The following is a 12,516-nucleotide window of genomic DNA, read 5'->3' as shown; positions in this document are numbered from 1 at the left end:
CTTTGGAGAACCTCTGGTCCACTACTTATCCCAAGTGTGGAGGACTTTACCAATCGCCGATTGATGTAGTTGTAGATGAGGTATGTACATGACTCCTTCAAGACAAATATCCTTAGATATGTATATGAATATGTTTTGTTTTGGTTTTTTTTCATTTGCAGGTGGTGACAGTTGTATTCGACGCATTGGTGTTTGAAAATACCGCACTACTATATCTAATAGAACTCCACAATAATGGCCGTTATGTAACTGGCCATTTGGTGGGACCACTGTCTAGGCCCGCAGTGCGCATTGGAAGTGGCCCACGATATAAATTCGACCATTTCCGCTTCCATTGGCGTTTTAATGGCGCTCCATCATCGGAGAACTTCATTAATGGCCACCACTATGATGGTGAATTCCATTATGTGTTCATCAACGAAAACTATTTGAACTTCGATGAGGCCAGCAATCATCCTGATGGGCTGTTAATTATTAGTGTTTTATGCATTATAGACGACTCCATCGATGCATCGTTATTGACAGCACTCGTGTCGGCAGTCGAAGCAATTGTGGGCTTTGACACTTATGCATATGCTGTTGACGTTCCACTCTTGGATTTCATTTTGGATCTATTGTCACCCGATTCTAGCCATGCGTACTTTAAATATAGGGGTTCCTTGACAACACCACCATGCTCGGATGCCGATATTATTCTTTTGAAAAATCCAAAACATATTAGTAGATTGGAGTATGAGTTATTCCTACCTTTGCAGGATGAAAATCACCTACCGATTTATACAAATGTACGTCCGTTAAAACCAAAAAACGGACGCGTAATAAACGCAGGTCTCTAAAAGGTTGTGCTGTGTGTGATTAAAGCACATTTTTTTAAATTTTTCTTTGTATTTTATTCTTTCTTTATATATACAACAATTCAAATGTAATCAATATTATATCCGATATTTACTTCAATAAACTGTTATTTTCTTTTTCAAAAACTAACATTCGTTCATTACTCCTCAGCTCTGTCTGTGGTATACTAAAAAGTCAATGCACACGGGCCTAGTTTCTAATCGAAGCGAATGTTATATCGTATTATGAATTCTCATAATGCACCAGTAAGGAGAGGGCCAAGGTGGGATGGGGCTGAATATAAAATATCGACACAACATTAGGAAAGAAATCAGGACACGTGTCATTCTATACCTCATTCGGAAGTAAAGGGTTAATCATTTCGTGGTTTCGAAAGTGTGGGACTAGAACTCGACATCTGTCAAACTAGGTTTCTTTCAACTGAAAATCTGACATTAGCGAAAATGTATTGCTCATCTCACAACGCATAGAAATGATCAACACCTTATACAAAACATTGTGGTTCTGCCACAACCACTTGTCCGTTAGGAGGAGATTATGGGCTATTTTTTATACTATCGACAATAACTCTTAAGTTTCGGAAAAAATCGTATTTATAAATTTTAGATGCGTATTTGTTATTGAGTATCTGCAAATGTCCAATAATTGTCACTTTCATTATACTCAGCAGTTCCATCTGTGTAATTGACCTTAATTTCATTTTAACATTTTGACGCATGTCATTGTTAAAAAACATTTTTGTAATATAAATTATATCAACAATAATAAGAAATTTTGCCGTGGGCCCAAAGTCCCCATTCGTTTTGATATTAAAAACATGTGAACAACAATTTTGGCAGCCTACACAAATTGCTTTGGCAGTTTTGCCCAAGATTTGGGTAAATAGTCGGGTATTTAAGATGTTGAATAACCGATACTCAATAGCCAAATAAATACATACATATGGGTATTTACCCAAATTACGTATCTCTATTAATGGCCCTTGAAACATCCGAAGCCTGTTAGGATGTATCTGTTTAATATACACATAGTGGTGAAGTGTATCATATAGACGTCCCCGTCCGACTTTACTCGGATTTTCTCGGATGCCTTTTTTACTCGAAGTGGGGTAGAAAACTTTATTTCAGCTCCTGCTGTGGTTATCGGTATCGTTATTAAGATTAGTAACGGTATATTTATATTTGGAAATAGATTTTCGTCACGCGGTGACCCACACATTCACATCAGTTTCAACATCCTGCTTACAATTTCGAAAATCTTTTTTATAAAATTATATAATGTTTTAACTATTTTTTCATTTTCCACAAATCTGCTTGCCATATTGACTATTAGTTTGCCGAAATATAGGACAAATAATGTAGTTATAGTCGTGGAAATACCTTATATGTGTACACGTGTTGAGATACGATTATCATTATAGCTGTATGCAATAAACATGGTTTGATCTAACATCCATTACCATCCATTAGAAATAAATCCAAATTATATCTTACCATTTCCCTACTTTTTCTGACAACGATTCTATTATCACTTCTATAGGCTCGTTAAATATTTGTACCCGTCGCACTTCACAACATGAATGTAGTCGTTTGAAAGACTTATTTGCTTCTCGACATATTCTACAAAAAGGAGCAGACCTTTTTGGAGATTTTCGAAAGAATGGGCAAATTGTCAAAATTGTAGAAAATGTACATGGAATTTGACACATCTTGGAAGCTGCAATTAAACTTCTATTTAAAATGTGAGGCGGGCAATGAATGTATACTGCAGAAGGGAATTCCACTTTAATTGTCTGACATGTAAGCGTCATATCCTTAACTTCTCAAAATTGTTGGATCCAATCCCAACCTGATTATTGTGTTTATTATTACGGTTTATTGGATGCCTTGTCGAAAAATCTAATGTATATTGATAGTTGCTCCTTTCTTTCAATATATCGGAAGCTTGCATCGCCATAAGATGGTTTGAAAAATCTTCCATTCTTTCGACTTCGTACAAATCCAATCCCTTGGGGGTATTTGCAGCTTCGTCATTTAACTGATCAACATGACATATAGCATGGTCTGCATCTGTATCAACTTTAACAAAACGAATGTAACGCCCAAAAGTCATCGATTAAAGGTCAACACTAAAAGATATTACTCCGATGAAAACTAAATACGCCGGCATTGTAGTGCTGAGCCCGAGAACCGGGGCAGTCGTCTGTTGATGAGAATCGGGGCAATCATCTGTTGATGATTGCTGAGTCTAGGGGGTTTGCACAACGAGCCCTTGGCTGTGGAAGCAGTTTGTGTAGTTTACTGCCAAATCAAGTGGGATTGAATATCGAGCCATCGGTTACAAGTGGCAATAGCCGAGACGTAGTCGCTGTCTGATCGAGCGAGGTTGAAAATCAATCTCTCGGTTACCAGTGAGTAGTAATCGCTGTTTGACCGAGTGGGGTTGAACGTAACTGTTGTCTTGTAGAGTGGGGGTTGAAAAGCGAGCGAGCCCCCCGACAAAAATAGATAGAAGTAACGTCACTGTCAACGGACTGCACTGCGCCTGCTTCCGCCAAACTTCGCGTACTGTCATAGGGCTGAACTGTGCCTGCTACCAGGGACAGAAATTCCCGGGATTTACCGGTTTTTTGACATATTATTTGACGATATTCTAGCGATTTCCTGATACTATATCCCGGGAAAAATATTTCTAAACTTATACATATATATATAATTAAAAATTTGATACTAAAAGTATAACCAGAACGGATTCGCTGATTTATCCGTCGTATTTATTGTCACCGATAATACAACAACTGCAACGGGACAATATTTGACCATAGAAGATACTCATTTTAAAACTGATTTATATAACAAGTAGCTGGCCCGGCAAACGTTGTCTTGCCTAGCAATATTTTTTATGTCTAATTTTAGGAATTTTATGTTTGTTTTTATACCCTCCAACATACATTTCTACTTCTTATAAGATATTTGGTATTGAAAATGTTCAACAGAATTGCTTCTAATTTAATATTAGGAATAATTATTGAGCAGAAAATCTGGTCCCAATTCAGTACCCTATGCCAAATTTCGTGCAAATCAAAAGATATATAAGGACTTTGAAGGCCCATTTACCTTAAATCGGACGAAAATATATATTTGGGGCTATATATAAATCTAACCCGATTTTCTCGAATCTTGGCACACGTTATTCTTGACCTAATTCAGTACTTTATGCCAAATTTCATGCAAATAGGGACTTGGAAGCCCTATTTACCTTAAATCGGACGAAAATATATGAGCTATATCTATATCTGACCGATTTTCATGAAACATATCACACATCATTCTAAACTTAATTCAATACGATGTGCCAAATTTCATGCAAATCGAAAGGTATATAGGGACTTTAGTGCAACATATACATAAATTCGGACAAAATTATATATGGGAGCTATATCTAAATCTGAACTGATTTTCTCGAAACTTAGCAAAAATCATTCTGGACCTAATTCAGTACTCTATGTCAAATTTCGTGCAAACCGAATGATATATAGGGAATTTGGTGCTTCAATTAACTTAAATCGGACGATACTATATATGGGAGCTATATCTAAATCTGAACCGATTTTCACGAACCTTGGCACACATCATTCTGGACCTAATTCAGTACAATATCAATATTGACCCAAGTATTCAGATAGCTCCCATATAACGGTATCCCTTAATATTCGCCCAAGCTTCCAAATATCCCCCATCCAATAGTACCCCACATTTTTTGATTCTGTCGGGTATTTGGACACGTTTTTAAATCTAATCGGCAGTAATTTGGCATTTGGTTCTTAGTTGGTAGAATGAATCGCACTAAAGTTATCTATATTGGTCCACTCTTTGAGGTAGCTCTCATATAACGGTACTCAAAATATTCGGCATTTTGGTGGTTGTAATTTTTTATTTTGGATGATCAAAACCTCTTTACCAAAAATTAGCAATAGTGGTAAAATTTTCCGTGTAGCCCCATATAATGGTATCCCCCATTGTTTTGTAACAGTGTTGTAACATTGTACCAACATATGAGAAGATATGAACAGTTCGATCTTAACAACATTTTTACATGTTATTAGATCTCCTGACATATTGAGGTATTTGTAATTTTATAGTCACAGGTTCAATACGAATAGGTAACCTCACTTTTTTATATGAACTTTATGATAGAATTTTGCACAGAAAATATCATCGCACATATCGCTCATTTGCTGCAAGACAGGCATAACTCGAAAAAACGATTTTGCAGAAAATGCGTTTTAAGTTTTCAACTTACTCACACTTCATAAAGGACAGAGGAAGTTCTACAGCTTCTCAATTAGAATGTGTAAGAAAGATTCATATGATTTTTTTACACAACATGAGGTCTATTATAGCGAACAATCGTCATTAATTCGAAAATCACGTTTTTTGAGTTATGCCTGTATTGCAGCAAATGAGTGGTGTATTAGTTTTCTCTGCAATACACATTATTAGTATAGTATAGGATATATGCGGTATTGAGTTTATAAGTTCAAAGATTCTAAGCAACGATTAGGGAAATAAAATAACCACCAATTCATTTTTATATATAGAGAAGATAGATATAGATTTATAGATATAGATATATAGATAGATATAGATATATAGATAGATATAGATATATAGATATAGATATATTTAGAAATATTTTCCCGGGAATATCGATGTCAAAAAAAAAATCGGGAAATACCGACCCCAAGTCATAGTAGCAATACGCGAAGGTTGACGGTAGTGGGAAAAAATACCGACCTAGCGCTCAGAAAATAAAAAAAGAACTTGAAGGAAACTTTAAAACATTAAAGCAGTTTTAAAGTAGAGTGTTGAGTGTACATAAGTGCGTATAAAATAATCCTAATTAATAAATTAGAACGGAATAACGGGATATTTAAAATAGATATTTTTCCAATGTTAAAAAAAAAGGTATTTTTTAGCTATAAAATTGCGATGGTCGTGTGCATTCTGTTTTTGGAAAAGATCGGTTAATATTTAGGGGATAAAATGGACCAAAAACTTTATTTTTGTCGGTTTTTCTGGTAGCTCCAGAGGCCGCAATTTTTGAGAAGGGGTTCGAGCCAAAGAATACAAATAGGTCAATATTTAGCGGGTCAAATGGACCCTGATTTTTGTGTGAAAAATTACAAAATTTGTATTCTATAGCGAATATAGACCCAAGAGGTTGACATAGACCCAAGAAGTTGACAATATATCTAAGAGGAGTGGTTGGCCATCAAATTGATACCAATTACATTGTCGTATGTATTCGAATGTGGGAGTTACACTTAAAATTTTCAGGTTCTTACGTCTTCAAATAATATTTAGCAACCCAATACCACCCTAGAGGGCGAAAATATAGCGCTGATCGCTTTGAAATTTCCCATGAGGGACCAGGTATGGTCAATAATAATATTGGGAAGAAGTGGACCGAAAACTTTTTTTTTTTTTTGGTTTTTTTCGAGCCGATCTATAGGCCACAATTGAAATCCGAATATAACAACACACAATTACCCAAGATCAGAATATAGAACTACACAAAGTTAGATTTTCGTGGAAGTTGTGTAGGGTATCATATGGTCGGCCCCGTCCGACTATACTGCTCCGTTCACTGGTTATAGAATTTTGTCCATTTTTGATATATAGTATTGGTATTTAATTAAATGGAATAGTTATATAACCCATAAGTTATTTTAATTTAGGTGTTTCGGACTAAATATATGTAAGGTCCGTTTTTTAAATTCCTTCAATTAAAATAGGGGTTTCGTATGGAGTGCAGACGAGTTCAGATTTGATTTTGTTCTTATTTTTTTTTGTCTGTCTACAACATGGTACTAAATTTTTTCCTGTGACTTCCTGCGACTGTCGGATTTATGGCAGTTTTTTGAAAAAAAATGTCAATTTGGTGTAGGAAGCTTTTTTAAGGTTTTGTTCAAATAAAATTAAAAATTTGTGAATTTTGTTCATATAATTGATCAAATATGACTTGGAATAGATCACAGCATAGCAGATAAGAAAAAAAATTCAAAATGTCCGTCCTAAGAGTAATGGGTGTGAGTATAAAAATGAGGGTATTTAAGTAAGCTGCTCTAAACATTGATTTAAAACTCATGCACTGAATATACATGTATTCCAAATGTCTTTCTAAATAAAAATTGAAATTACAACGAATTCGGTTGTAAGAGTCTTCTCAAATAACGCAGGTAAAGGGCCTACTTAAGAACCCTGAAAAATATCATTGGTGTAACATTCATATATAAAAACCAGTGAGCGGAGCAGTATAGTCGGACGGGGCCGACCATACGATACCCTACACAACTACCACGAACTCTAACTTTCTGAGGATGTTTATTCCGAGTCTGAGTAATATTTTGTGATATTTGCCCCCTCTTGTCCGATTAGAGGTTAACAACACCTCTTCCTTACTATTTTCGAATATTCAGTACAGTCCTTCTAATTACTTGTCCAGATTACCTTCACGGTGGGTTGTGTTGTGATTTTTGGATTATACTCTACTCGAAAACACACAAAAAATTATATTCTCCGTCCATTTCATCCCAAAATTTTAATCTGATCATCACCGAAAATTATAGGCGTTGTTCTTGACCATAACTGGAACCTCATGAACAATTTCAAAGCCATCAGCGCGATATTTCTCCCTCTAATGTGGTAATGGGTTACTAAATAATATCTGAATACGTAAGCACCTGTAAATATTTGACTGTAACTCCCACATCTGAGTAGATACATCACTATATTTGGTATCAATTTAAAGGCCAACCACTCCTCTTGGATATGCTATCAACTCCTGGGGTCTACATCCTCCAGGAGTAAATATATATGCCATAGAATACAAATTTTGTCATTTTTCACACAAAAGTCAGGGTCCATTTGACCCGCTAAATATTGACCGATCTTTATCAAAACACACATGCTTATTCTCTGGCCCGATCCCCTTCTCCATGCAAAAATTCGCGGTGTTTGGTCCATAATTGCGGCCTCTGGAGCGACCAGAAAAACCGACAAAAATTTAGTATTTGGTCCATTTCATCCCCTAAATATTAACCGATCTTTTCCAAAAACAATAGGGGTCTTCATTGGCCAGAACCCATCCTACATGCAAAATTTCGTGAAGATTGGTCCATAACTGTGGCCTGTATCGTGTTTACAAATTATAATGGACAGACGGACGGACGGACGGACGGACGGACGGACACACATGTCTAGATCGACTCAGCTAGTCGAGATATGACGATCGGTATACTTAAAGGTGGGTCTAGGACCAATATTTCGCGGCGTTACAAACATTTGGGGCTGCACAAAGCTATAATACCCTGACAACATAGTTGTGTAGGGTATAAATAGGCGATCCAGACATAGAGGTGGAGCACATCTTCCATTTAACAAAGATCGACGGCAAGGTATTTAGTGCTATATCGAAATCATCTACATCGAAATCATCATTCCAATCATGTGGAATTTTCTGAGTCATTGAAAGAACTTACTGAGGACAAATTTATTCTTTTCGTAGAATTATATCCTAGTTTCTATATGCCATCACGCATACACAAAATATTCAGCTCCATGCTGATATAATTAAATGTGCAGCTTTGCCCATAGGAATCTTGTCTGAAGAAGCCATGGAATTCAGAAATAAGAACTTTCAGAACTACAGGGAACTGTATACCAGAAAAATGAGTCGTGAGGAAACAATGAGGGATCTCTTCAATAGGTTGCTATTTTCTTCAGATCCAAAAATATCAAGTTTGTCTCGTAGTACATCTCATAACCATGGATAATAACAATAGTTTTTGCCCTTAACCCACTTTTTACCCTCCAAATGTTTCGGAATTTTTAAAAGAAGCTCCTATTTTAGGAGTACTATTAGTTATAACAAAAAATGTTGCTTATTAAAAAATGTTGAAAAAGCTTCAAATTTTCACCTAAAAATTTAAGTTTTTTTTCTAAAAAAAATCGGCGCTTAGTGGGTAAATTAAAAAAATCCAAAATTTTTTCATAAAATAATTAAAATTGTCCATCTAAATCTATTATAACCAAAATATCGATAAACATACAGTAAAACATCTACTTTTATTTTCTGCGCGCTAGATCTGGATTTTTCCCACTGTGCGCAGTGCAGCCCGTTGACAGTGACGTTACATCCATCTGTTTTTGTTGAGGGGCTCGCTCGCTTTTCAACCCCCACTCTACAAGACAACAGTTACGTTTAACCACACTCGGCCAAACAGCGATTACTACTCACTGGTAACCGAGAGATTGTTTTTCAACCTCGCTCGATCAGACAGCGACTACGTCTCGGCTATTGCAATCATCAACAGACGACTGCCCCGATTCTCGGGCTCAGCACTACAATGCTGGCGTATTTAGTTTTCATCGGAGTAATATCTTTTAGTGTTAGACCTTGAAATCGATGACTTCTTACACCTACACTATTTCCGGGCTTCTGTTATCAAATCGATTCCAGAAGGACAGTTTTATAATACTTTAAACACGTGAGTAAATACTTGGTTAAATACCCGATTATTTACCCAAATATTTGGCAAAAATGTCAAAGCAACTTGTGTAGGCTGCCAAAATTGTTGGTCACATGTTTTTAATATCAAAACGAATGGGGACTCTGGGTCCACGGCAAAATTTCTTATTATTGTTGATATAATTTATATTAGAAAAATGTTTTTTAACAATGACATGCGTCAAAATTTTAAAATGAAATGAAGGTCAATTACACAGATGGAACTGCTGATTATAATGAAAGTGACAATTATTGGACATTTGCAGATACTCAATAACAAATACGCATCTAAAATTTATAAATACGATTTTTTCCGAAACTTAAGTGTTATTGTCGATAGTATAAAAAATAGCCCATAATCTCCTCCTAACGGACAAGTGGTTGTGGCAGAACCACAAAGTTTTGTATAAGGTGTTGATCATTTCTATTCTATGTCAGATTTTCAGTTGAAAGAAACCTAGTTTGACAGATGTCGAGTTCTAGTCCCACACTTTCGAAACCACGAAATGATTAAACCTTTACTTCCGAATGAGGTATAGAATGACACGTGTCCTGATTTCTTTCCTAATGTTGTGTCGATATTTTATATTCAGCACCATTCCACATTGGCCCTCTCCTTACTGGTGCAGAACCACAAAGTTTTGTATAAGGTGTTGATCCTTTCTATTCTATGTCAGATTTTCAGTTGAAAGAAACCTAGTTTGACAGATGTCGAGTTCTAGTCCCACACTTTCGAAACCACGAAATGATTAACCCTTTACTTCCGAATGAGGTATAGAATGACACGTGTCCTGATTTCTTTCCTAATGTTGTGTCGATATTTTATATTCAGCACCATTCCACATTGGCCCTCTCCTTACTGGTGCCTTATGAGAATTCATAATACGATATACATTAGCTTCGATTAGAAACTAGGCCCGCGTGCATTGACTTCTTAGTATACCAGAGACAGAGCTGAGGAGTAATGAACGAATGTTAGTTTTTGAAAAAGAAAATAACAGTTTATTGAAGTAAATATCGGATATAATATTGATTACATTTGAATTGTTGTATATATAAAGAAAGAACAAAATACAAAGAAAAATTTAAAAAAAATGTGCTTTAATCACTCACACACAACCTTTTAGAGTCCTGCGTTTATTACGCGTCCGTTTTTTGGTTTTAACGGACGTACATTTGTATAAATCGGTGAGTGATTTTCATCCTGCAAAGGTAGGAATAACTCATACTCCAATCTACTAATATGTTTTGGATTTTTCAAAAGAATAATATCGGCATCCGAGCATGGTGGTGTTGTCAAGGAACCCCTATATTTAAAGTACGCATGGCTAGAATCGGGTGACAATAGATCCAAAATGAAATCCAAGAGTGGAACATCAACAGCATATGCATAAGTGTCAAAGCCCACAATTGCTTCGACTGCCGACACGAGTGATGTCAATAACGATGCATCGATGGAGTCGTCTATAATGCATAAAACACTAATAATTAACAGCCCATCAGGATGATTGCTGGCCTCATCGAAGTCCAAATAGTTTTCGTTGATGAACACATAATGGAATTCACCATCATAGTGGTGTCCATTAATGAAGTTCTCCGATGATGGAGCGCCATTAAAACGCCAATGGAAGCGGAAATGGTCGAATTTGTATCGTGGGCCACTTCCAATGCGCACTGCGGGTCTAGACAGTGGTCCCACCAAATGGCCAGTTACATAACGGCCATTATTGTGGAGTTCTATTAGATATAGTAGTGCGGTATTTTCAAACACCAATGCGTCAAATACAACTGTGACCACCTGCAATTGAAAAAAAGAAAACATATTCATATGCATATCTAAGGATATTTGTCTTGAAGGAGTCATGCACATACCTCATCTACAACTACATCAATCGGCGATTGGTAAAGTCCTCCACACTTGGGATAAGTAGTGGGCCAGAGGTTCTCCAAAGGGTAGGTCCATGGATCGGCTAAGAGACACATATGACAGAAGGCACAAGTCTGTTAGTAACACTCAGTTAAATGTTATAGCTAACATCTGCACTTACCGTTAACGCTGCACAGAGCAATCGAGGATAACAATAAAATACTCAAAATACTTTTCATTTTGAGGAAAAGTGTTGTTGTTGTTAGTATTTTTAAGAAGTAGCAAATGAGTTCTGAATACATGTTCCAAAAATGCTGGGGTATTTATACAAAGTTGCTTGCTACCATTAACAGATAAACAAAGACTTAAGAAGTTATCACCAATGCACACCTCCGCATTTTCATATCGGTCTCCGTCGAGAAAGCCAAAGACAAATGACCGGATACGTGGATGTTTACAACTTCAAAATCATTTGGCAAAGGGGTATTGCTATGAATTAAAGAAGGTTGAGGAAAACACGCGTACACATGCACACACACACCCGTACACAAAATATAATGCCTTTCGAAATGTCAACATTTTCACCGTAGGTATTTGTCCTGATAGGCCTGTATATAAAAGTTGGAGCGTGTGATCTTGCAATCATTGAATCGAACATCGGACACGTGTATTGGCTGTGGTGGTTATCGCCAATCGGTCTGAATGACAATTAAACATATACAAGTATGACTTCTTCAGCGAAAAGTAGAAATATTTCATGGGAAATAGAAATACATATTTCAGATGTTAGGTAATTTGTACTAAGATGCAAAATATTTTTTTTTTTAAATATGCATTCCCTATTTATTTAAGTATCCCGATCTGTCTTCCGTGTTAATTCTTAATGAACGGGGTTTAACATAATGAGCTCTATTAATGGCCTCTACAACGACTAGGAAATCTTACAATAAAAAAGTTTTCGGTTCATTGCACCCCCTAAATATCATTTCAACTTCACCGATTTAAATTAAAGGTCAACCACTCATCTTGGATATACTATCAACTTCTCTGGAGTAAATATATACGCCATAAAATACAAATTTTTGTAATTTTTCGATAGTTTTCAATATGTAACAGTCTAGGATTTGTATTAATCTGTGCATGATATTTCAAGGCTCTATCTAATATATTCCTAGCTTTATCATTAGAATATATATAATTTATTGGGTCCTCTACGAATTTTT

At 36.0% G+C, this 12,516-nt stretch overlaps 2 protein-coding genes across 2 annotated transcripts; one reads left to right on the top strand and one right to left on the bottom strand.

Moving 5' to 3' along the window:
- Positions 1 to 161: 161 nt before the first annotated feature.
- On the top strand, positions 162 to 836 carry LOC133325453 (carbonic anhydrase 6-like; the record flags this gene model as incomplete). Its single annotated transcript, XM_061534220.1, has 1 exon — positions 162 to 836. A coding segment is annotated over one exon (675 nt), but the record flags the coding sequence as incomplete, so codon positions are not given.
- A 241-nt stretch (positions 837 to 1,077) lies between these two features.
- On the bottom strand, positions 1,078 to 11,532 carry LOC133325442 (carbonic anhydrase 6-like). The gene is made up of 4 exons (XM_061534208.1): positions 11,475 to 11,532; positions 11,299 to 11,396; positions 10,601 to 11,224; positions 1,078 to 1,128 (listed from the first exon to the last, which is right to left on the bottom strand). The coding sequence occupies exons 1-4, from the start codon at positions 11,530 to 11,532 to the stop codon at positions 1,078 to 1,080; spliced, it is 831 nt and encodes a 276-aa protein (XP_061390192.1).
- Between the last annotated feature and the right edge of the window lie 984 nt (positions 11,533 to 12,516).

This window comes from Musca vetustissima, unplaced genomic scaffold, assembly GCF_032173495.1.
Source record: "Musca vetustissima isolate MV318-11 ecotype Yass unplaced genomic scaffold, APGP_CSIRO_Mvet_v1 utg149861, whole genome shotgun sequence".
NCBI lineage: Eukaryota > Metazoa > Arthropoda > Insecta > Diptera > Muscidae > Musca > Musca vetustissima.
This window is presented reverse-complemented; position numbering and strand designations above follow the sequence as displayed.

Coding starts and splice junctions, on each gene's coding strand:
- LOC133325442 (XM_061534208.1), bottom strand. CDS start 11,532: ATGAAAAGTATTTTGAGTATTTTATTGTTATCCTCGATTGCTCTGTGC. Junction 11,397..11,474: donor TGCTCTGTGCAGCGTTAACG/GTAAGTGCAGAT, acceptor TGTGTCTCTTAG/CCGATCCATGGACCTACCCT. Junction 1,129..10,600: donor ACTCACCGATTTATACAAAT/GTACGTCCGTTA, acceptor TTTTATATTCAG/CCCCATCCCACCTTGGCCCT.